Source organism: Triturus cristatus, chromosome 8, assembly GCF_964204655.1.
Source record: "Triturus cristatus chromosome 8, aTriCri1.1, whole genome shotgun sequence".
Classification (NCBI taxonomy): Eukaryota; Metazoa; Chordata; class Amphibia; order Caudata; family Salamandridae; genus Triturus; species Triturus cristatus.
In genome coordinates, this window is record NC_140591.1 from 1553985438 (window position 1) to 1554011528 (window position 26091).

Here is a 26091-nt window from a genome sequence, read left to right on the forward strand (position 1 = left end):
GTCTCATTCAGCGAGATCATAAGATTCCTTCTGCTCTGTGAGGCATTGACTTTGTAGTAGTCCGTTGGCCACCACAGCTGAGATTCATGGATCCAGCACCTCTTGTGACACACATGGGAAACCATCTCCTTCTTCTCGTTTCCTACAGATTGGCGATAACCAACGCCACCATGACTGGCACCGTGCTGAAGATGACCGACAGGAGCCACCGGCAGAAGCTGCAGTTGAAAGCACTAGACACCGTGCTGTTTGGTCCCCCTCTGCGTGAGTAATGCTTGGTTATTTGTATTGATAAGATGTTTGTGAAGTAAATCGTGTGGAGTAGAAGATGGATCACTTGCAGAAGACTGAGACATTTGCCAGACCAGTGTTAAGATGCTACTGTTACCGCTCAATGAGATTCCGCACCCTGTACTTGGTGTTATTGCAAACAACATTCCGCTCATGCTTTTCGAGTTCCATCTGGCACAAGCTCTGATGGTGGGAATGTAAATCCATTGTAGATGTTGGATGGGAAGTGCTCAATTCCTGCTTTCACTCCACCATAAATGTCCAGTGTTGCATACAGACTCGGCCATGGTAGAGTTTTAGGATAACCACTGGCTGAATAAAAGAGTCCCATTTAAATGAATCATAATTAAATATATCTTGTGCAGGTATCCTCTAGATCGAACACTTTGGACTAACGTTAGACACACAAAAACTACTCGGATCCTTCTGTACTCAATCGCCCAACAGTCGTGTCGGGTGCTCAAGAGGGTTAAAAATGCTGTTGGTATGGTCACGTAGGGCCAGGGGGCACTCGGCAGCTCCTAGTTATTGTCTGGTTATACCTGTGCACTGATATTGTTGCTATGAAAATCAATAAAAATGAGTTCTTTAAAAATGCTGTTGGTCCATTGATCTTCGACACTAGAAAGTTTCAGACTTTTCTCCTCCACTAAGCTTTCTTCATTGGCTCCCAGTTCAGTTGAGTTGCTTTTAAGGATGCTTATTGTGTTTATTCTCATGGGCTCTGGAAATATGGTGCCAAATGGCCTGCTTTGTTAGAGGTACTGTTAGCCCATCTCATTTTGTGAAATGTCCAACTTTGAACACTACTGCAACTTACCGCTACATGGTGTTATCTACCATGTTGAAAGGACTGGATTACAATCTTAAATCTTTCCAGTTGAGGAAAGTAAGGTAAGAGCAAAAGTCAAACTTTTGCCCAGGTCAAGGCTGGATCAAAAAGAAGTTTTGGGTGATTTGTTTCATTATTTTACAAACTAAGTGTTTTGTACCAAATCTTCAATGTATAGATAGATACATAACTATTTCAAGTGTAAAGTTCTCATTAAAACGTAATACTTTGCTATTCAGCAGAAAAATGTCAAACCTTTGACATGAATTTGTTCCGTAGAGTGCAAAAGACTTCTCAGTTGAACCAGTTTTGGTATGTGCTGCGAGCCCGAGAGGCACCTTAGTTTATCGACTGCGCTACACAAAGACGAAAAGCATAATTGGAGGTTTCATTAAGCGATGCAGTGTTATTTTTTGATTTGCTCTGATTTCAAAACTGTTGTTTGTACATTAGCCACAACAATGCCTCTTTGAGGCCAATACATGTTGAGGGGTGATGAACTGTTCTGTATGCTTTTAATAGTAAAAATGCATAGAAGGGAAGATTTAACATGTTACACACACCTACCAACTTTTCTGCTGTTTGTGAGCGTTCTTCCCATTATTTGAATTTAGCAATTTTCACTTCATTTTAAACAATCGCATCGTTATTGACCTTACAGCACTGTTTTCAGTAGGACAGTGCCCTGCTGTGGGTACTGCTGCCATCTCCATTTTAAGCTGATGCTCCAAAGACTGGGGTGGGATATGGGGAAGGCATGGATCAGAGGTCCCCCCTCAAGCTTTGTCTTCTGGAGACATTTACTCCACTGCTTCAGTTTAGTTATTGTTTTTCCATCATTAGTTAGGGTAGTCCGAGCTCTAGAAAGATCTGAAACACCACTCTGCAGATTGGCAGAGCAATCCTGTGACCCAAACAACCTAGTTAGCGGACTCCGCCTCTCCCTTCTGTTTTTTAATTCTAACTGTTCTTCTGTCAGATGAGTTTTTGATGTAAGCATCCTGCAGCTTGTGATGTGTGCTTTTAACCAAAAGCTTCCATGTTTTGATGGTTCATCAGAGGTTGGCGGGCATCACCAAGATATCCCTTTGTGTGGGAAACCTTCAACCAACCATCTCTTTTCCCCTCTCCAAAACTATGTTAATGGATATTCTAAAGCCTGGGAGCCTCTCTGGCATGTGCAGACTTTTTTTCTTGCGGACTAGAGTAGAAATCTCATAAAAAAAGAAAGAAAAGATTTGTTTCACCTGCTGGTTAATCTCCACTTCCTCTCGACTCCATATTGGCCCTTGTGCCAAATGTAGTCTTAAAATGTGGTACTGTACCATAGCGAGGGTCGCTTCCTTTAGATACCTTGATATCCTCTCTACTGATAACAAAGATGCTGTTAATGCCAAAAGGGATACTACGCTTTGTAGATCCCTGGCAAGTATCCCATCAAATGTCTGCGCGAGAGTCACAAGCCATGGGTCACACCTACTGAAAGCCGATCCCCTTCTCAAAGCAAGGGACCTTTATCCATTCATAGACTCTTACGTCCTGTGCTGGTTTTACGTCTAGACCTGTATGAAGTGCAACAAGTGGCACAGGCAACGTAGCAATCATTTTATCAAGAAGTTGGTGAGCACCAAGTGTTTCAGTCTCCTAGCTCTGTGTGTTTCTAGTTAGGGCAGCTTGTCTCCTAGGACTTAATATTCTTCTTCCTCAAAGGATGTCCATGTCAACAAGGAGGAAACTCATCTAGAATATTCTTTCCAAGACCTCGTTCTGATCCTGTTAAAGAGAAACTCAGGCCACCTGAAGTTGAAAAGGGAATCTGTTTCTTCTTTGAGTACTTTGCGATTTTGGCGTTTCTATCACTCTGGAACGGTAAACAATGTTTACCACTAAACCTTTTCCCCGCAGGGAATCACAACCGCGGTCGTTACAACGACCGCGTTGTGATTCCGCATACCATTACTCCGCAAGTCGGAACAACGACTTGCAGAGGGGGGGGGGGGGGGGGGGGGGTGGGGGAGGTGTTGAATTTAAAATCCAACACCTTCCCTAGTGTCCGCACAGGCTGGAGTTGGAATAGTAAATTATACTATTCCAACATCCAGCACCCCCACCCCCCCTCCGCAAGTCGTCGTTCCGACTTAAGGAGTAATGGTATGTGGAATCACAACGTGGTCGTTGTAACGACCGCGTTGTGATTCCCTGCGGGGAAAAAGACAGCGGGGTGATGACATAGATTCCTCTGGAACTGTCTAGAGTTCCACAGTGGGACAGTTGTATACCCCAGAGCCTCTGATTTCTATTGGCTCTTCGTTTGGTCTGAACTGTTGCCGTAGTCCTGCTAATGCTTCCAAAAGTCTTAAAGCACTGCTCTACTACTGCCCAGGGGCATCTGTTACTTTCCCAAATCAGATTTATTTTGCCAATGAGCCTTTATTGCCCATGTTTTCTGCAAACCTTAAGTGGTGGATTGAAGTTCCTAGAGTTGTTCAGAATTTTACAAGGCTCCTCTGACCCTGCAGTAGTTTGTGTTTGGTGTGGGAAGGTGGCAGAACTGGGCCTGATAGCAGGGTCAGGCACCTCGCAGTAGGCACTCTGGTTAACACCTCATCTCGTTGACCTGGCACAGCACCTGCCCTTTTCTTTAATCAACTGTTGCAATAATTTGTTGTTATTGTTGAATCCCTCGCGGGATATCCTATGGAGGCGTGGATCCACGTAAATCTGACTTGCAGACCCCCAGCTTGTACTTAATAAAACTGCACCCGTAGCATTTGGCCACCCCACAGATCTTGGTGTCCTCTAATGTAGAAGCGCCCCTCTTACTTAGATTATCAGAGTCATTTTTCATTACTCAAATAGACATTTGTAGTGCTTCAGAGCGGACTGTGCATGATTGGCCCTTTTATAATCTGCAGTAAATAAACTGGAAGCTATTAAGCAAACAGATTGTTATCATTCTGGGAATGTTTCCCAGTGGGCCTGATCACCATTGAAGTGACAATAGGACTCAGAGCTGCCTCTTCGAGCCTGCATACCGCACGCACTCCCATTTAAGGGGAACTCCCACATGAAACCTAAACTCCTCCCTCTGACATGCACCCCACCACCCCAGAATGTTTTAACATTAGCAAAGGTCCTTGGTTGGAGTAAGACTCTTTTGTAAAATGTGGAAGACCTGAGCACTTGATTACAGTGTCCACACGCCCGGAGGACCTGCCTCTTGCCTGGGTGATGTCACACTAGTGCGACCGCACTCCAGGGTAATGTCTTGGGGGTGGGGCTAGATAGAGCAGTGGACGGGCGCTCTGTTCATGCATCCTCTCTCTGCCACCTCCCTCTTAGGTTATGTCTGGCTCAGTAGAGAAGATCCTGTCGGCCTGCGGACATGGCCACTTGATGAGTGTCAATGTTCTCGAGCCGTTCCTTAGGACATCAGGCAGCGTATAGCTATATCTCAGGGAGATCAGGTGGTTCAACCGTGTGGGGTCTGTTTCCTTCTTATATAGGAGTGGTCCTGTCATGAAGGTCCTGGCCATCCCATTGCTTTTCAGTCCACTTGGCGATAGGCCCGCGCGGCGTGTGGTATCACTTGAGCAGGACTCTCAACAGCTTGGTAGAGGATTATTGAATTATTAAGAAGCCAGGCTGGTTGACATTTTTAATTATTGCCAGATTGGGACCAGCAATTAACATATTTTGAACTGGGAATAAATGCTAAAAAAAAAAAAATCCTATCAAAACTATTTCTCACGCTTTTCTATTAAGCCCATAAATACACGAAGGCTGTAAGGAGAGGAACTTTGGGATTATTAATTGAGCTGGTCCCAGAGGACTCAGTGACTAGATGCGCGTTGCTTAAACAAACTCAGTTTTCTGTAAATATTTAAAGAGTTGTGTAAATTCAAGAGCCCCAACAAATGGTTCTGCTATTAAATGCCTGCTGTAGCACACAATGGCAGCCTTGCAAGTAAGGCTGCGTAATTATTTTTATCCCTTGGCAAGGTAAGACGTGCCGAGACAGAAAGCATGATTGCCCTGATTAAAACGTGAGAAACTCACTTTGGCAGCACCAATATGTCTGACCTTCAAAACTAGAAGTGACTATGTGCACCTGGGTTACGTGTAGACCTTGGAAGTGGACTGAGTGGTGCCAGTTCTTTATTTAGAGGTTTACCACTGTATCTGTGCCTTTAGGCACATTGTTTATGTCCATGGAGTATTTGTCATGGATATTGGACTCATTCATATCATATATGGTTTTACTCTTTGTTCCTTCTGGATTCAACCATTGCATTAGTACCCAAGATTGACGTAGGTATTTACAGAGTATGCCCTGCTTCTCTATGGGTCATTGTTAGTGGCTTCGCCTGAGATTGTCATGCGGTGGCACAAACTATGAACACCTGTGCCATAGAATGTCACCATTGTCAACACAACCTATTCAGTTTTCCCTCAGAAGGGGATTTGACATCTTTTGGACTGCTTTTTCATGAGTGTTTCATACTCTGTACTTGATTCGTACCTCTATCTGTTTACTGCTTCTCCCCCTTCAGTATAGTATCCCACGGAGTACTGTCCTTACTCTGACAGCAACTCAGGATCCTTTTAATACTTTTGCACCCTTGCCTACTCGTTTTATATCTGCTGTCATCACTCTTTTCAAGAACCTCTGTGAAGTGATTGCTGTGGGTAAAAAATTTTGCAGCCCCTGTTTGCAACAGCTTTGAATTGTATTACCCATTTCACACTATTGAGTTTTATATGCTAAAGCTTGAGATAGAAAAATAAACAGAGGTAATATTGACCAAGTCCACTTTACTTTGGGCACCCAGGAAGGTGGTGTCTCTGGACATCTGACTCTTGATCCATAGACTGGGGGTGCAATTCTGTTCTCTGGGCCCATCTCGCTTCCACTCCACGTCACAGTGAATGGATTGTCCCTCTTCCTCCACCGTACCATCACCATTAATGGTTCCTAACCAGTGCAGCGGGTGCTGCCCTCCGTTTCCTCCAGTGGTTACCATGTATAGTTCTTGCCAATTCTCTACGCACAAACCCTGTGTGTTCTCTTGTGTTACTCCTGCATATTCAGTACATTTGTACCGAGGGATCTGTCCCAGCCCTCTCTAAATGTATGTTTTGGGCTTCGTGCACACACATCACAGTCTCTACTAATGTAGGCTTCAAGAAATTCAGGATGTTCTAGGTGGTATTTCTTATGTGTGTGCAAAATGTGCCTAATTAAATTTTGTGTAATTACCAAAGAGTTTAGAAGAATTAAAATTCCGCAAGTCTATATAAAATCGAAATCAGCACCTCACAATATATTTTTGTGCAAAATGCGGCCCTGCGTCCATTTGAATACAATGATACATTTCGCTCGCAAAAAAGAAAGGCTATGGAGGCTATGGGCAGAGTAGAAGCTGCACCCAGTTGTAGGTATGGAGGCCAGAACAGAGTAGAAGCAGCATCCAGTTGTAGGTATTGCGGCCAGGACAGAGTCCAAGCAGCACCCAGTTGTAGGTGTGGAGGCTACAGGCAGAGTAGAAGCAGCACCCAGTTGGAGGTATGGAGGCTACAGGCAGAGCAGGAGCAGCACCCAGTTGTAGGTATGGAGGCTACGGGCAGAGTAGAAGTAGCACCCAGTTGTAGATATGGAGGTCACAGCAGATTAGAAGCAGCATCCAGTTGTAGGTATGGAGGCCACAGGAGAGTAGAAGCAGCACCCAGTTGTAGATATGGAGGTCACAGCAGATTAGAAGCAGCATCCAGTTGTAGGTATGGAGGCCACAGGAGAGTAGAAGCAGCACCCAGTTGTAGATATGGAGGTCACAGCAGATTAGAAGCAGCATCCAGTTGTAGGTATGGAGGCCACAGGAGAGTAGAAGCAGCACCCAGTTGTAGATATGGAGGTCACAGCAGATTAGAAGCAGCATCCAGTTGTAGGTATGGACGCCACTGCAGAGTAGAAGCAGCACCCAGTTGTAGGTATGGAGGCTACGGGCAGGATGGAAGTAGCACCCAGTTGTAGGTATGGAGGCTACAGGCAGAGTAGAAGTAGCACCCAGTTGTAGATATGGAGGTCTCAGCAGATTAGAAGCAGAACCCAGTTGTTGGCGTGGAGGCTACGAGCAGAATAGAAGCAGCATCCAGTTGTAGGTATGGAGGCCACAGCAGAATAGAAGCAGCATCCAGTTGTAAGTATGAAGGCCACATGAGAGTAGAAGCAGCACCCAGTTGTTGGTGTGGAGGCTACGAGCAGAGTTTAGGCAGGACCCAGTTGGAGGTGTGGAGTCTACAGGCATAGGAGAAGCAGCACCCAGTTGGAGGTGTGGAGGCTACAGGCAGGGTAGAAGCAGCACCCAGTTGTAGGTATGGAGGCTGCGGGCAGAGTAGAAGCAGCACCCAGTTTAGGTAGGAGGCTATGGGCAGGGTAGAAGCAGCACCCAGTTGGAGGTGTGGAGGCTACGGGCAAAGTCGAAGCAGCACCCAGTTGTAGGTAGAGAGGCTACAGGCAGAGTTTAGGCAGGACCCAGCTGTACATAGAGAGGCTACGGGCAAAGTAGACAAAGCACCCAGTTGTAGGTATGGAGGCTACATGCAGAGTAGAAGCAGCATCCAGTTGTAGGTACGGAGGCCACAGCAGAGTAGAAGCAGCATCCAGTTGTAGGTATGGAGGCTACAGGCAGCGTAGAAGCAGCACCCAGTTGTAGGTGTGGAGGCTACAGGCAGAGTAGAAGCAGCACCCAGTTGTATGTGTGGAGGCTGCGGGCAAAGTCGAAGCAGCACCCAGTTGTAGGTAGAGAGGCTACGGGCAAAGTAGAAGCAGCACCCAGTTGTAGGTAGAGAGGCTATGGGCAGAGTTTAGGCAGGACCCAGTTGTACGTAGAGAGGCTACAGGCAAAGTAGACAAAGCACCCAGTTGTAGGTATGGCGGCTACATGCAGAGTTGACGCAGCATCCAGTTGTAGGTACGGAGGCCACAGCAGAGTAGAAGCAGCATCCAGTTGTAGGTACGGAGGCCACAGCAGAGTAGAAGCAGCATCCAGTTGAAGGTGTGGAGGCTACAGGCATAGTAGAAGCAGCACCCAGTTGAAGGTGTGGAGGCTACAGGCAGAGTAGAAGCAGCACCCAGTTGTAGGTATCAAGGCTATGGGCAGTGTAGAAGCAGCACCCAGTTGTAGGTGTGGAGGCTGCGGGCAAAGTCGAAGCAGCACCCAGTTTTAGGTAGAGAGGCTACGGGCAAAGTAGAAGCAGCACCCAGTTTTAGGTACGGAGGCTACAGGCAGAGTAGAAGCAGCACCCAGTTGTAGGTAGAGAGGCTACGGGCAGAGTTTAGGCAGGACCCAGTTGTACGTAGAGAGGCTACAGGCAAAGTAGACGAAGCACCCAGTTGTAGGTATGGAGGCTACATGCAGAGTAGAAGCAGCATCCAGTTGTACGTAGAGAGGCTACAGGCAGAGAAGCAGCAGCACCTAGTTGTAGGTGTGGTGTCTACAGGCATAGTAGAAGCAGTACCCAGTTGTAGGTATTGATGCCACAGCAGAGTAGAAGCAGCACCCAGTTGTAGGTGTGGAGGCTGTGGGCAAAGTCGAAGCAGCACCCAGTTGTATGTAGAGAGGCTACGGGCAAAGTAGACAAAGCACCCAGTTGTAGGTATGGAGGCTACATGCAGAGTTGACGCAGCATCCAGTTGTAGGTACGGAAGCTACAGGCATAGTAGAAGCAGCACCCAGTTGAAGGTGTGGAGGCTACAGACATAATAGAAGCAGCACCCAGTTGAAGGTGGGGAAGCTACAGGCAGAGTAGAAGCAGCACCCAGTTGTAGGTATGAAGGCTATGGGCAGGGTAGAAGCAGCACCCAGTTATAGGTGTGGTGTCTACAGGCATAGTAGAAGCAGTACCCAGTTGTAGGTATTGAGGCCACAGCAGAGTAGAAGCAGCACCCAGTTTAGGTATGGAGGCTATGGGCAGGGTAGAAGCAGCACCCAGTTGTAGGTGTGGAGGCTACAGGCAGAGTAGAAGCAGCACCCAGTTGGAGGTGTGGAGGCTACAGGCATAGTAGAAGCAGCACCCAGTTGGAGGTGTGGAGGCTACAGGCAGAGTAGAAGCAGCACCCAGTTGAAGGTGTGGAGGCTACAGGCATAGTAGAAGCAGCACCCAGTTGAAGGTGTGGAGGCTACAGGCAGAGTAGAAGCAGCACCCAGTTGTAGGTATCAAGGCTATGGGCAGAGTAGAAGCAGCACCCAGTTGTATGTGTGGAGGCTGCGGGCAAAGTCGAAGCAGCACCCAGTTTTAGGTAGAGAGGCTACGGGCAAAGTAGAAGCAGCACCCAGTTGTATGTAGAGAGGCTATGGGCAGAGTTTAGGCAGGACCCAGTTGTACGTAGAGAGGCTACAGGCAAAGTAGACGAAGCACCCAGTTGTAGGTATGGAGGCCACAGCAGAGTAGAAGCAGCATCCAGTTGTACATAGAGAGGCTACAGGTAGAGAAGCAGCAGCACCTAGTTGTAGGTGTGGAGTCTACAGGCATAGTAGAAGCAGTACCCAGTTGTAGATATCAAGGCTATGGGCAGAGTAGAAGCAGCACCCAGTTGTAGATATCAAGGCTATGGGCAGAGTAGAAGCAGCACCCAGTTGTAGGTGTGGAGGCTGTGGGCAAAGTCAAAGCAGCACCCAGTTGTATGTAGAGAGGCTACGGGCAAAGTAGACGAAGCACCCAGTTGTAGGTATGGAGGCTACATGCAGAGTTGACGCAGCATCCAGTTGTAGGTACGGAGGCCACAGCAGAGTAGAAGCAGCATCCAGTTGTAGGTACGGAGGCCACAGCAGAGTAGAAGCAGCATCCAGTTGTAGATACGGAGGCCACAGCAGAGTAGAAGCAGCATCCAGTTGTAGGTATGGAGGCTACAGGCAGAGTAGAAGCAGCATCCAGTTGTAGGTACGGAGTCCACAGCAGAGTAGAAGCAGCACCCAGTTGTTGGTGTGGAGCCTACGAGCAGAGTTTAGGCAGGACCCAGTTGTAGGTGTGGAGGGTACAGGCTGAGTAGAAGCAGCACCCAGTTTTAGGTAGAGAGGCTACCGGAGAGTCCAAGGTGAGCGCAGTCAATCTCCATCCAGTTCTAGTTCTCGTGTGATGCTCGTGCACGGTCACGTCTGCATTTAGATTATATTGTGTGATCTTGAAAACACACAAAGATCATTGCAGAGCTCAGGGTGTGACTGTGCTTAAAACAAGATCTGCCGAGGAGCTCAGCTCTAAGTGAAGAAATTGCTATGACAGAATGAAAACCGATTTGATTTCCCTCTGTGTTTGCACACACATGCCATATTTACATTGTAACCAGAGAGCAACTTGTGTACTGTCTACACACCCATTGTTGAGTGCCATACCCCCTTGGGCGATGGGCCAGTTGTGTCAACAGGCTGGGCACTGCCAAGCTGTGCCCAACCCTGGAGGATCAGGTGCTTTCAGTAGATAAATATTGATGCCACCGAGCTGGGCTGGTATGATCCTCACAGAGCCTCTAATAGGTGTTGCATTAATACAAACCTCTGCAGTGTGGAGAGGAAGGACAGCGGTAGTGGTGCACAAGAGCAAATCCTACTCCTAGGATATCTGCACCCTCCTTTGTAGTGCCAACAACTAAGCCTTCGAAAGAACTGTCCAATTCTAGCCGCTCTCCTTGCCTGAAGGACTACTATTCCTTTCTAAAGTATGATTGTGGCACATTCTGCTGAAGCAGTTGGATAAATATGAATTTCTTTATATAGCTCCCTGAGGTCACCATTTGCATAGCGGTTGTAGATTTGCTGCTCCTTAGTCCTCCTAGTGAACAAATGAAATGGGTTTGATTTTCTCACAATCAGTGCCTCAAATGGGAAGTCCAGGGCTGTGACCCAGAATGCTAGCGCCAAGAGCTTGTTCTAAGTGTTTTTGCACGTTGTGTTTAAGGGTGCAGAGTTATGAGAGCCAAATCATCTATTCCAGGACCCCTCTGAGCAGGTGATGCTCCCTCTAGCCGCCTCAAAGTGCACGTTTGTAGCTCTGAAGCTGGCCTTTGTAGCTAAATGTAGACAACTCTACCATATGCCACCTTTCAGTGTGGTCCTGCTGCACAATACTGTTGTTTGTGTGACTTAGGTCCTTTGAAGTTAAGATGGTTCTCTCTTGGGCCATGAGTTTTGTTCCATCTGGACCTTTCTTCTGTCACCAGGTGATTCCTTTAATGGCAGGTTCCTTCTCTTGTGAGGCCATTGGTAGTAGCCTCACTTGTCAAGCTGTTGTTGAGGAGCACACAGACTGTATGTAGCATATACTCTGCTAATCCTCACCGTGCAGCAGCGTTTTTATTCCAGTTTATTTTTCAAGCTCTATATGTTGGGGTACAGTGTTGTTCGAAATGTACTGTTTTAAAAGTATCTGTACATTTTTTGGGTAAACATTTTCACCCTTTAAACTCATTTGAAAAGTGAAGTTTGTTCAAAGATGACACAATCTTGTGTAGTGCAGACCATGGGTGAGCAATAAACTCTGCTCTGCCGGCAGAGTTCGTGGAGTTTTGCACAAGTTCCAGCAAAACTCCGCCAATCGACTTGTGGCAGAGTTTTTTCTTACTCTTGGCTCGCCAACGTTAAACTGGCGGGCGCAATTGAGAATTTGCACATTCTAGCCTGATTTTAGGGTGCTAGAATGCCACCTGGCGAGATTTTCTCAACGTGGGAGTTTGTGGCAGGGTGTGACTGTTTGCATTGAGAAAGCTGTCACTCGATTAGAAAATCTACTCAAGTGGCAGAAAGAAGCAGCGTCTTCTTGCGTGTCGAGTGGTGCCGTTTGCATTTGTTTTACAGTGCGGTACAAGCTCCCGGTGTTAAAAATCAGCACAACGTGCCGAATTCAACCTGCTTGTGAAAGTCTGTGGAATCTTGCAGAGTTTTTATGTAACTTTGTAAAATTCTGTGGAGTGAAATTCCGCGAGTTCCACCCTCCCCAACTTTATTTCTCCTCATTTATTCCTCTTTCTCTGTGTGCTAATCCAGAATCGAGGATCCAGTCAAATGCAGCATCCTTTAAGAGTTCTGAAAATTTACCTTTTCGGTTAGGCTTTTCCAGACCGCTAGATTTCAGAGCGATCACCCCTCCATCTCTTTAGCGGACAGGGCCCCACAAGGATAAATATTAACCCTTGGGCAGCCAGAGAAGAATACACATCGGAATCCTGCCTCTTCATATGGACTCTGACATTTCTCTTCCAGGGGATCCTCATCAATAGTCATAAGCACCAGAATATTCCCGCCTTTGCGCGGGACCCCGGAAACGCAATCATATATGTGATAAACATATATGCATCTATATATATATATATATATATATATATATATATATATATATACCTACTGGCGGTCGCCAGTAGGTAGTTATAGTTAGGACCACGTTTCCATAGGAAATCCGCAACATTCTATTTTGAATAACTTTGGCGCCGGTTGACGAATCCTCGCGAATTTTTCAAAATAGGTGGGGCGCTACGCTCCGCTCCTACCCTGAAAGTCTCGGGGGGATTCGTCAAGCGGGGGCTGAGATAAAAGGGGGGTCCCAAAACGCGTTTTTCCCATGCATTTTTCCATAGGACCTTTAGACACAGCTACAGCCCGAACGGCTGAACAGAATTACTTGAAATTTGGCAGAGAGGTAGTCCTCAGGTCAAGGAAGTGCCTTTTGTAGGTTTGGTGTAAATCTGTTCAGTAGATTCTGAGAAAATAGCCTTTAAATCAATATATATATCTGAGCCAGCTTACGGTGCGCTTACGGTGCGCTTACCGTACGCGTACGGTGGCGTGCGCGATTCGGATTGGCCCTTAGATCTTAGTAAACATTCGAATCGGTCGAAACCAGGAAGCGGCGGCCGCCATTTTCTCTCTCGCACTCTGACAGGGGGTTGAAAAACAAAGTGCAAAAACATGTAAAGGGGCTGTTTACACAGCTCCCAAGCACCTAGCCATGTCGAGGGAGTCCCCAACGATCCCCCAAGTGAAAAAAGGCAATTTTAATTTTTTCGAAAATTTCGCCGATTACGCTTACCGTACGCGTACGGTAAGAAATAATAATAAAAAAAAAAAATATCCACATTCTCCCCACCCCGTGTGCAAAAGGTGCCCGAAGGGCACCTGTTGTGCATGGCTGATCAGAGCTAAACAAAACATACATTTTACCTGTCACAACGATGCTCATCATATGTCCTCCATGTGCGCACGGTGCGCGAAGCGCATCGTGCGTTCATGGCCCATCTAGCGTAACGTGGGCACGCGGTGCGCGAAGCGCACCGTGCGCGCACGGAACGAACTGCGCTAAGTGGGCGCGCACGCCACAAATGGCGTAAAGTAACTTAGCATTTAAAAAACCGTACAAATTCACTGAAAAAACCATAGGTTTCACACACGTTATAGTTAGGAATTAGCATTTAAAAAAACCTTGCAAATTCACTGAAAAAACCATAGGTTTCACACATGTTATAGTTAGCTGGACATTTTACTGATAAAAAACCAATGAAATTCCCCCGTTATAGTTACTGTAGGCAACTATAACTCACGCGACCGTAATCCTCTGCTGATGACATATGTGTCTTTATGAAAAAAATATATTTGTAATATATGTATAGCTAAAATTTAATGGAAGAAGACATGGGCAAATAAGTGTCTAAATACAGTATTAGCATCAGCTGAGGATTACGGTCGCGTGAGTTATAGTTGCCTACAGTAACTATAACGGGGGAATTTCATTGTTTTTTTATCAGTAAAATGTCCAGCTAACTATAACATGTGTGAAACCTATGGTTTTTTCAGTGAATATATGTATATATATATATATATATATATATATATATATATATATATATATATATATATATATATATATATATAATAAAAAAGCAAATGCAGCCTTTCATAAGTAGAGCTGAATAATGCTGTAGGGACTCCCCTGTATATAATCAATAATATAACCAATATAAATAATATATCATAAAAAACAGGGAAGATACAAAAGCAAATCATGTTTGAACACTGTTTTAATGCTTTGCATTAGCACAAACACCTCAGATAGGACTGAAAGCATTGTCAGTTCACAGGCTGCATTGCAGAAAACCACAGCCTAGAAAGGCTAGAAAGCTAACTCTTAGCAACATAGAAACACTGGCACCGTGCCTTTAAGGCAGCCATGAGCCCTAGCTTCCCATCATGCCTCAGGGGTGACAGTTAGGTCAGTTGTTCTTTCCGGTTCCTTCAGTCGGGACCCTGGTTACACAGCTCCACTCTTTTCTGGTTTTATTCAGAAATAATCTACCTTTTTCAGAAAGATTTTATCTTACTTCGACGTCTTTCATCCAGTCAAGTAAGGTGTTTGCTTTTTCTGACTATTTTTGTCATTTTTTACCACTCAGAATGCCATCCCTTTTTGATCCCTGCCCTTCTTGTGGAAAAAAGAAGGCAAGGTCAGACTCTCACTCAGTCTGTATTCTTTGCCTGCCTAAAGACCATGTCCCCAAGACTTGCCCTCATTGCCAATCTCTCTCAAAAAGAACTTTAAAGGACAGAGAGCGGATACGTCTTTATGGATTGACAGAAAAGGCTTCCAGAGGCAGGTCTCCGGTAAGAAAAGGCTCCAAGAGGCCCAGATCCTCTTCTAGACCTTCAGCGTCGGGCTCGGTGCTGAGAAAACAGCCACCGGAGATACATACATAGAAGAAAAGACCGTCGACGGCGGTCTCGCCATCGAGAGAACGCAGGCATGAAGGTACGTCACTGTATTCGACGTCGAGAATTCGACAGCCTCCGCCGTTGTCAACTCGCCGACGATCGGCGTTGAGGAGTTCCAGTCCACCGCCCGCATCAAGGCGACGATTGGCTTCGAAGAGCCAAAGCCCTCCGCCGTCGTCAACCTGGCGACGATCGGCGTCGAGAGCCAGCAGACCTCCGTCGACGTCGGTTAGACGTTCGACGTCGAGAACTGATAACCCTCCGTCGAGGGGAGAGAATTCTCCGCCGTCACAGACCAGGCGGCGATCGGCATCGAGAACGAGAAGTCCTCCGCCGTATTCCTGGCGACGTTCGACGTCAAAGACCAGAAGCCCTCCGCCGACGTCATTCCAACGTCGCTCGGCGTCGAGAGCTAGCAGCCCTCCGCCGTCGTCATCCCACCGACGATCGGCGTCGAGGAGAGGAAGTCCTTCGGCGCCGTCGAGTCCACATCGCTCGACGTCGAGGCGAAGAAGTATTCTGCCGTCGTCAAGGCGCTATTCGCCATCGGCACATTTGACGCCGAAGAAACCACAGTCGATGCCGAGACCGCTCCCAGTACCTGGTCGAGCCTCGACGACTAGAAGAAGATCTCGATCAAAGTCGAGACCACCATCGCATAGATCTGATGAAGGTTCAGTAGTCTTAGTGACTGAATCATCCGGTCCAACATGTCAATGATCCTCATAGCCCCGGACTGGCCTCGACAATGGTAGTACCCGGACCTATTACAGCTGTCGGTGCACCCCCACAAGAGGCTCCCTTGCAGGTCGGATCTACTGACCAAGATGGACAGGAAAATCCTACATCCCATCCTTCCCTCCCTGAACTTGGCAGCATGGCACCTGAGGTCCTAAAATATGGACATTTGTACTTACCGCAGGACTGTATGCATATACTAAAGGAAGCAAAGAGACCTTCCAGAAGGGCTTCGTATTCCTTTAAGTGGAAGCGGTTCTACCTGTGGTGCACTCGTAATAACTTTAATCCAACCACAGGGCAGGAGGAGGTTATTCTTCCTTCCCTCCTGTACTTGGCTAAATCAGGGTTGAAGTATTCATCGATCAGAGTACATTTAGCGGCTATTACGACCTATAGAAAGTCTCCAAGCCAGCCTTCCTTTTTTCAACTACAGGTGGTCAAGGATTTCCTACAGGGGTTGAGGAAAGTGTATTCCCCTGTTCGGCCTCCTTCTCCTCCTTGGGAGTTGAATCTGGTCCTCTCTAAGTTGATGGGTCTTCCTTTTGAGCCCATCCATAAAGCCACGCTGCAGCATTTGACATGGAAGACAACTTTCTTAGTCTCGATTACCTCAGCGCGAAGAGTAAGCGAAATCCAAGCACTTTCTTCCAAAGAGCCTTATACTATCTTTCACCACAACAGAGTAGAATTTAGGACTAACCCTGCTTTTCTGCCGAAAGTTGTATCTGATTTTCATATTAATCAGGCAATTTCTTTGCTGTCCTTTTTTCCCAATGCCGCAACTCCTGCGGAAAGGTCACTCCATTCCTTAGACCTTAAGAGAGTGCTTGAATTCTACCTAGAGGGAACTAAGGTCATAAGAAAATCAGACCAATTGTTTTTAAATTATGGTCCCATGAGGACCGGTTTTCCAGCTACCAAGAGATCCATTTCCAGATGGATAGTGTCTTGTATAAAATTGTCCTAACAGCTGGCAAATAAGCCCCTATTGTTGTCACCTAAAGCACACTCCACTAGGGGAAAAGCAGCTACAGTAACTTTCTTGCATGATGTTCAGATGGCAGAAATTTGCAAGGCAGCAACCTGGAGATCTGTGCATACTTTCACAAGGCATTATTGTCTTGAATCCGACTCCAGGGCGGATACTCAAGTAGGCCAGGCCATCTTGAGGAATCTGTTTAGATAACAGAAATCTCTGAATTATCAAGTTTAGTTGTCTGAGCTTGATTGTTAATTATTATTTTTCCTTTGCCCGCAGTGGATGAGGTGAGGCTCGCTATTCTATTCTAGTGCTTATGACTATTGATGAGGATCCCCTGGAAGAGCAGGATTAGTTACTTACCTGTAATCCTAGTTCTCTTCCAGGGGTCTCCTCATCAAAGTCATAAGCAACCCTCCTGCCTCCCCGGGCAAAGGACCCTTATTTTTAAAGGAATTGTCAGCTCTTTGTGTTATGGCTTTGTGTCGCCGCAAAGAACAACTGACCTAACTGTCACCCCTGAGGCATGATGGGAAGCTAGGGGTCATGCCTGCCTCAAAGGCACGGTGCCAGTTTTTCTATGTTGCTCAGAGTTAGCTTTCTAGCCTTTCTAGGCTGTGGTTTTCTGCAATGCAGCCTGTGAGCTGACAATGCTTTCAGTCCTATCTGAGGTGTTTGTGATAATGCAAAGCATTAAAACAGTGTTCAAACATGATTTGCTTTTGTTTCTTCCCTGTTTTTTGTGATATATTATTTATATTGGTTATATTATTGATTATATACAGGGGAGTCCTTACAGCATTATTCAGCTCTACTTATGAAAGGCTGCATTTGCTTTTTCATTATTTATTTATATATATGTATTTATATATATATATATGTATATATATATGTGGAGATGCATATATGTTTATCACATATATGATTGTGTTTCCGCGGTCCCGCGCTAAGGCGGGAATATTCTAGTGCTTATGACTTTGATGAGGATACCCCTGGAAGAGAACTAGGATTACAGGTAAGTAACTAATCCTTTCCACCCACGAGGAAATCCTTGAACTGTAAACTTTAAAGAGGCCTGGTGCTATGAAGTTACTCACTGTCATAAGCCACCGCTTTATAAATTAACAAAATAAATAAAAATACGTGTAGGGCTTGACAAGCCAAGTTTCCTTTAAATGTCTTTTTTTCAAATTTTTTATATATATTTTTTTCTCCAAATGTCAGTATATCTGATGGATTCCTGTGGGGTCGGAGTGGTCAGGGGAGGAGAATCGTGGCACAGTTCATTAGCTATATGGCACCATAGATGGGTCTTCAGATGATTACAGATCCTCTGAGTCAGTGTCAAGGCAAAGAAGTTATGGAGAACTGTCCAATGTGAGCTCTCCTGGTAGGACGGAGACCTCCCTCATACTGGTTGTATCTCCTCAGGCAGGTGGAGCATCAAGTGGGTGAACGGGAATAATTCCGAGAGGTATTTGGAGCTTTGCCCTACAAGGTTTTGTTGCCCAGCTCAATCACGTCGTCATAAACTTTCTGGTCGAGCATGAGACAGACTGCAATCTTTGGTCCTCTTTGAACTTCCCCAAAGTTTGCACTGGAGGCCACTGGCACGCCAGTGTTGGAAGGTGAGGTCTGTAGTAGGAGGAATATCCCACCTAGGTGAAGAAGGTTCAAGACCTATTCTCGGTTTCCGTATTCACTTGCCTGAGGAATGATGTGTTGAAGAAGATGATGAGGTTTCTGACGGAGTATGTCTGGAGTGGCAGAGTATGTCTGACTGAGTATGAGGGAGTGGTAGATGTACCCAACAATGAGGCCAGATGGAGGCTCTGGGACCTTTTTAAGAACCGGTTTTACATTAACCCCTTCCATGCCCTATTGACACACACATACATCATTAAAGGTTGCCTCCAGGATGCCCTTATGACCTGTATCTATTTCACTATTTCAAGGGCTTGTTTGTCAAACGTTTGTTGTCCCTCTGATTGGAGGGGGGGATTTCTCCTCATGTTGGTGGTGTGATAAGGAGTCTACTGGTGCTTTCTGGGTACCGGCAGACCCCTGACAGAGGCTGCCTGCTGATCGCTGCAAGGAGTCAAGTGCTGTTTGGATTTCCTCCTAAGAAATAATCCAACCAACACCTGGCCTTTCCTAGGGCACAGATGCACGATTCTGGGCCCCGGCCGGGAGCCATCATGTCCATTAGACTGTTCGGCTCACAGGCATGTTTAGTGCCTGTAGCTTGTTTGAAAGCCCACCATACCTAGAGCTGTTGTTCACAATGTGTTTTTCACGGTAGACTGACCATGCAAAACTATAATATATACCAATTGGGGTGGAAAAATATCCCTACGAATCGGAGTTTAGGTGTGGGGTGTCATTTGAACCACTCTGAATCCTGGATTATCCTAGTAGCTTGATGATGCAGAGAAAATGTTTGAAAATTGTGTTTTTGTGGCTCTTCACTTACAGTAGGAAGCCAAAAATATTGGCATTAACAATAATAGCAAATGTCCTAGAACCCTGCATTATCAAACTTCTCCCAGTTAACGGAGCATCTCACAAGTGACGGCGGCAGGAAAGGCCAGGGAAAGCAATTGTGGAAGACACGAGAAGGAAGCTTGGAATTCGTTATATTTGTGGAGTGTGGTATGACAGACGTAGGGAAACCTACCATCCCCGAACATAATTTAAGACAATTTATCTGGTGGATTCCTGGGGGGTGCAGCGTGTGTGGGTGCCACCATGTTTTCCTTACTCAGAACGCACTGCAAACTTTATTTTAAAAGACCGATTTCACACTCATTTCTTTGTTGGAAACTTGTGGAATTTGTGAGGAAAAGCAAAAGTCCCACCACCAACACGTCTATTATTAAAAACAGTCCCTCACATATGTGGTTGTGCAATCAAAATGGACAGGAACAGGCCAAAACGGTTACTGTGTGAAGTCAGTAAACTGTTAATTCAGTCTTTCACATGGTCACAATTATGGCCGATTCCTCTCGAGTTCAAAGGGCCCACCCACACGTCTGGTGCCATTTGTTTCTGATAGATTCTTCTAAGGAAGATTCCGCACTTCTAATACTTCCCAAGTGCCAGTTTAGATCTTGAATCTTTAATTCAGCAGTGTTCCTATGCACCGCAAGGTGGCGCCATGCGGTTTGTGTTGACGCTGTACCAGAGCCGCATATAGGTGCCACCCCTACGCGCTGATGTCAGTTCATTTCTTTCTGCGCCTTCTGACGCTGATCCGGAGCTCTTCTCCCTATTGTGTCGGTATACTGACAACTCAAAAACAAATCTGAATGATTTCCCCACCCACAGTGACCGGTTTCGAACCATGCTGTGACTGCAGAAAACAAATGTATGTCACAGACCTGCATGAGGTGTGTCTCTGGGGTCGGGCCACAATTCGAAGTTGCGTGGAAAGTGTGCGCTCTGGGACCATGAGGCAACGTTGTATGGCGCTGAACACAAGAAATGACGGCCGTCATGTAAATCCTGCTCCAAGTCAGAGCGGAGACCTTGTCCACAAGAAGTTACTTGTGAGTCAAAATCGAAGTCCAAGTGAGAACGTGAAAAAGCAAAGTGGGACTTTACCCAGTGCTTAATTTGTAAAACAAATAAATAAAAAATATGTTCTATGTCCTCTTCAGGGGGCAACTGCAGCTTGCAGCACCCTTTGCCCCTGCTAGCGCCACCAGTGCCAGAACCAACACAACTACTAACCATACACTCAAGAAGTGAAACATTCAGGCCATTCTAGGCCCCCAAAGCCACTAGAAAGGCTTGGGTGGCAAGTATTAGCCATTCCCAATGTATATTGAGTTAATAAACAACTGTTGTTGCCTTCATCTCTAACTTAGACAAACATTGCCATCATGCGGCAGTCTGCTAGTGCCGAGCACCTGATAACCCTGGCTCAAATTAAGCACTGACTTTACCCCATCACAGCACTCTGAACTTGGAGAAGGCAAGAGTGCGAGGGTGTCATGTCTCCGCTCAAGGTCTCTGGTCACGGAGCTGATTTTTTAACAGACCCCTTTGAGCCAGAGTGGGTCAACAGCGACACCCCAACAGGCTGACACCTTCAAGGAGGCCATGCTGCAGACTGTGTGCTTCTGGTTCCTCTGACACCCCTTTACGTCCTAAGGAAATGCAGGGGCCCCCAGTATGGTCACCGCTGGCGGATCCGTCCTTAACTGACCGCTTGAGACCCATTACAGGCCCCCTACCAACGTCAGTGCTTTCCAGATTTCCCAAAGGCACTGCGTTCAGTTTATTGCCTGGGTAGAACCTAGAAAAATCCATTTAGGTCTCATATGCCCATGCTCGGGGGACCCAGAGAAACACAAATCTGGACTAAGACTTGGCAGAAATATGTTCCTCTGCAAGGAAGATTGAAGGGGGGATTGCCATGTTTTGGAAAAAATGCTGAAACTGACAACAGGGATGTCCTGTGCGCGTTCCTGGCCATCCAGTGAGGGAAATGGAAGTCTGGCTTGCAATAATAGATTCCATAGTTACTACAGAACTAGCATATATAACTTTGTTTTACTTTCCATGTTGTCGCGATGTTGATATTCATAATCATCAAATGGGATTTTGTCATCCACGCTAATATTACATGATTGATTGTACAGCCTGCTTTCCACAGGAAAACCCCCACATATTTGGCACTGATGGACTCCAGACATGTAGGGCAACATTTGTTAGTACTTGGGGTTTTATGTTAAGTCTGGTGAATAAAGGCAAGGAAATGTTGAGCAAATGTGTTTGAAAATGTAAAAAATAAAAATATGTCCACATTTTTCCTTATAGCTTCAGGCTGCAATGAGATGCTGTTGTGGGGCTTGGATCACTACATTGCCCTGAATACGCTGTAAATACTTTAGTTTGTATAGGTACACCAAGAGACCATAGAGAGGCATATTTTTAGAAAAATAAACTGTTTTTGGCTTTTTAAAAGATTTTTACACAAATGTGCGCAAAAAAATCAGGAGTGAAAGACTTAAGATACAATAAATTCACCCTGGGGGGATGGATTCTCACTCGCATCCCACTCCAAAGACCACCGACCTCCCTCCACATTGTTCCATTATCAAAGTAAAACAAACGCCATTGTTTTAAAAATAATAATGAACTTTATACACATACTTTACCCACTTTAAGGCTGCAGGACCACTTCCTCCACCCCCCAATGACCCAGTAACACCCCTCTCTCTTTTACAACTTCTGATGGCAATACAAGTAGAGACGGTTACAAAATAGTGCGTGTGGTTGACTATATAAGCGTGTTATTAAACTGAGGAGATCTCTAGAGGCACCCAGTTTCTGGTATACCTCTAAAACTGATTGTTGTCCCAGAAAATCCAGTGCAGTTTCTGCATACAAAGCTGTTACGATAGTTTATAGGTTAAGACCAGTCTGATATGATAATGGCAAATTCTCTGCGTAGGTCGTATACCGTGGACTGGGTCGTTCAGGAAGCCAAAGCTGTGACATGATACATCAGTCTTGTAGTGATGTTGATCTATGGTGAAATGTCATTGGCTAAGCTAACAATAGATGTCTATTTGACCTGCATCTGGTTTACGTGGTTTTAACATAGAGTGCAAAGACATTCCTCTTATTTATTGAGTTGTCCTACATGGCCAGCCTACGGAACTAGGCGATTCAAATATAATTTACAAAATTCACCAATGAAGCCATCTGTACTGGGGCCCATGCCCCTTTGGCTATCTGTTATAGCCTTTATTATCCTTTTTTCCCCAGTAAATAGACCGTTTAGTGCGGCCCTATTCTTGTTGTAGATTGACACATGCTACAGATGCCGATTGATGATCCTGTGGGTGTTGTCTTCAGAATGTGAACCTGTGCAATCCATTGAACCATCAGCTTCTTAGATGTGTTTCCGCTTCCAGGGTCAAAGTGGGAGTTGTCCTCCAATCTCTTTGGGACAGTGCTGTGGCCACACTTCTTGCCTTTCCACTTCGCTTGGTTGTTGTCTTCTAGTGAACAAATTCCATCTCTGAAATAGCTGCTTACCGGAGCGTCTTAGTTAATGTCAGAGGAGCCCTAATCGCTCCCCAACCCGTTTATTAGTTATTTTAAATCTTACAGGATCTCGCCTCAGTGGCTTTAGTGTCCTGGACTCTTCAGGTATGCGGACTACACTAACCTAATATTTCACAAAATACAGCAGAGGCAATGGATGCGTCCACAAGTTTGTTGAAATTAAGATGTGGCTTCATGGTGAAAGAGTTGAAGGTTTATTGAAGAGGTAAAGTGCCAGGAGGGCACTTGCCTCTACCAGGTTCCACATTCCAGGCTTAACACTCAGAGTATCCGTTTTCTTAGAGCTACAATGGAAGTTCTCATTCTTTTATATGCAGAAAAAAAAGTGATCTCCCTTTTGATGGGCAACCTAAACACGGACTTAATTAAGTCTAGTCCGTTGAAACACTCATTTTTGTAATAAATGTCGCTTGAATTATTAAATTTAGAATTTATTTTCTGATACTCCTCTTCCATGGAGGTGTTCAGATTGTCACATACTCAAATTAAAAAAAGAGTCCATAAATTCTGTACACTACCTCCTCTTAGAAAGTGGGGGTTGTTGACATTGATGTCTCAAATTGTAACCACAGTTAGCACCTGGCAAGGCCAATCTGAAAACCTGATACTGTGATGTATCTCCTATCAGGGCCAGATAGCGACAAACGTAGTTAGTATCCTACACATCTATTTCGCTAACCTTTATTAAATAATATCCGTTCACTGTACCTCAGAAGCCAGTGCAAAGTGAGGAAGTATCAGCAGGCTGAAATGTGTTTTCTGCTGCATCTCAACTGAACAGACCGAACCCTTCAGTGCTATAACTCAGTAATGCATTGCCACGACGGTCAGCCACCATTGGTTAATGACGGCTTTCCCATAATACACCTGAGTGCATTAAATTAAGTCGACTGCACTCTAAGAGAACTTTGAGTTGGTCACCTACCCGGATCAAGTCAAACGTAAAAAAATCTCCCTGTCCACCCATGAGCACAGAAGAGCTGTGTAGCAACATAACAAAAAACAGAGCGCGTCAGCGAGGCAAACCTATAAGGGGGTTTGCAAGATATGAGGTAGGGTTCGTTGAAGTGGCCAGTTAGAAGGAAGATATACCTTGGCATATCCTACTTGATGTTTTATAAAAATTCAATATGTTGCCGTAAAGAACCTGTATGAAGGCATTCCCTGCACAGGATATCTCTGCAGCATCGCTGCCCCATCGCTCTGTCTGGGAGGAGGGTCTAGGTGAGTTTGCATATGTGCTAGGGCGAGTCCCTAGGAACTCCATGGCTTCCTCAGCCTCTCCAGAGATGCATGACCTCTCCTGATAAGTGGTCCATAGTGATGCAGGATAGAGGCACGTATGTACCCAGGGTCGCTTCAGCTGTTCAGCAGCAAGCATCAACTTATGCATCATGGGTTACTATGTTAAAAGGAACAGCAACCAGGTTGGAAAACAAATACTCACGCACTCACACTCGAACTCTCCTGGTATTTGCACTCCGTGTTGCATTAGTCTATACGAATGTATCATTTTTAGGTCTCGGCTGGCGTTGGAGCGCGCATGTGCTCCTCGCCTCGAGACTTATAGTAAACAAGTTAAGGGGACTCAATCACGCCCTCCGTTCCATTGGGTAGCATTGGAAAGGAGGGTTTTTAGTTGCCTCCCTTTGGCTTTTTCCTGGACGGGCTCGTCTGATTCACAGCTGTCGTGAAGACTTTTCTTATCGGCTTGTTTATTTAACAAGCAGATAAGAAAAGTATTCACAACAGTTCACACCATTCTCCTGAGGCGGAAAGCCGGGAGTGCATTCAGCTCGTGAAATTTTAAAACTGTGTGCGTTATTTTTACTTACTTGATCTATTCTCTGAACCTCACTCGGGGCCATACTATGCTCCCATCTTTGTCCGTGCAGCGGATTTAGCGCTGACACGGGACTAGCAGGAAAAAGCCAAACACCCCGACGCCATCACCGGCGAGCACGCTGGCCACGCCCCTCTTAGAGGCCACGCCCCTCCTAGCCGTCCTCCTGCACACATAAAAATGTGTATCTTCAGGACGCGCAGCGGACGAGCGCAGCGGGCGCGCCTACGGCAAGCCCGTCTGCGCCGGGCCAGGACCAGGGGCCATGTCCCCTGATTCCTCTATCACCTATTCTAGAGATGCCCTTTTTAGCCTCAGACCAGCACACTGTTCACACAGTCTGCCCCTGAGTTGTCATCTGGCCCCTATCACTTGCTCCATTTGCAATCTGTCCCTTTCCTCCCTCCCCTTACTAACAAACACTACGACCTGCAACTTCCCTTCCACCCAATCCCGGTCTACACATATTAAACCCCCACAAGTTTTTACGTTCCTTAGTCTAAACTGTAGGTCTCTAGTGAAACACAAAAGAGACATCTTTGATCTTCTTATCTCTATCCAACCAACGGCTTTATTTCTCACCGAAACATGGCTTAAAGATCACTCTGGCCCTGATATTGCATCCGCCCTCCCCGACAACTACACGTACATCGGAAAAAATAGAGTGGGTAAAGAGGGTGGCGGCATCGCCATAATTTTCAACAGATTATATTCTTGTAAATGGGAGGACTTTGACATACCGAACAGTGAGGGAGGATATTTTAAACTTCTGCTATCCCCTAATTTTACCTTCTCTGGGATGCTCATTTATCGTTCGCCTGGCTCCGCCAGCTCGTGGGCAACTGCCCTTCCCGAGCTCATTGCCCCTCTACTGCAGGACTCCACGAATTTTACGATTATCGGTGACCTAAACCTGCACTTTAATGACGCATCTTGCTCAATTACATCCAATCTTCTTCAGGACCTAGCAGCTCTTAACATCATCTTACATAACTCTGGCTCCACCCATAAAGCTGGGAATCTTCTCGACCCCATCCTCTCCAATCTTGAATCTATTGTATGCAGCCCATCTCTACCCCTCTTATGGTCAGACCACTACTTGGTGACCTTTTCTGTCACTATTAACTGCTCACCCACCCTTCCCCTGGTCCTTACTGAATCTCGACCTCTCAGAAAATGGACTAATCTGGACCCTACAAAATTCAACGCTTATCTTGAAAATACCATACCTTGTACTGAAGTAAACATCACTGAAGCAGACTTCCTAGTTAACACCTGGCTAATTGAAGCTGTTAATATATGTCTACCCCTGCAAAAGAAAAAGCACAACCAGCATCACCCCCCTGCGCCCTGGTTTACAGATGCATTGAAAAAAGAAAAGACACTATGTAAAAATCTTGAGCGCATGTGGCGCATTTATTACGACACAACCTCTAAACAACGATACAAGACTGCCTTAAATAATTATCATACACTTTGCAGAACTGCAAAAAAAGACTACGTCAATATCACAATACTCGAGGCACAGAATCGCCCCAAGGCCCTTTTTAAGGCCGTACAAGAATTATCGGGA

At 45.8% G+C, this 26091-nt stretch overlaps 1 protein-coding gene across 6 annotated transcripts in view; it reads left to right on the forward strand.

Moving 5' to 3' along the window:
* The window catches only part of STIM1 (stromal interaction molecule 1), a 458800-nt gene that overhangs the window by 286055 nt on the left and 146654 nt on the right, over nt 1-26091 (forward strand). For all 6 annotated transcript variants that reach the window (XM_085623469.1, XM_085623472.1, XM_085623467.1 and 3 more), the window contains one exon: nt 149-264. In XM_085623469.1, coding sequence (XP_085479595.1) covers nt 149-264 — 116 coding nt within the window. The remainder of the gene's footprint in view (nt 1-148; nt 265-26091) is intronic.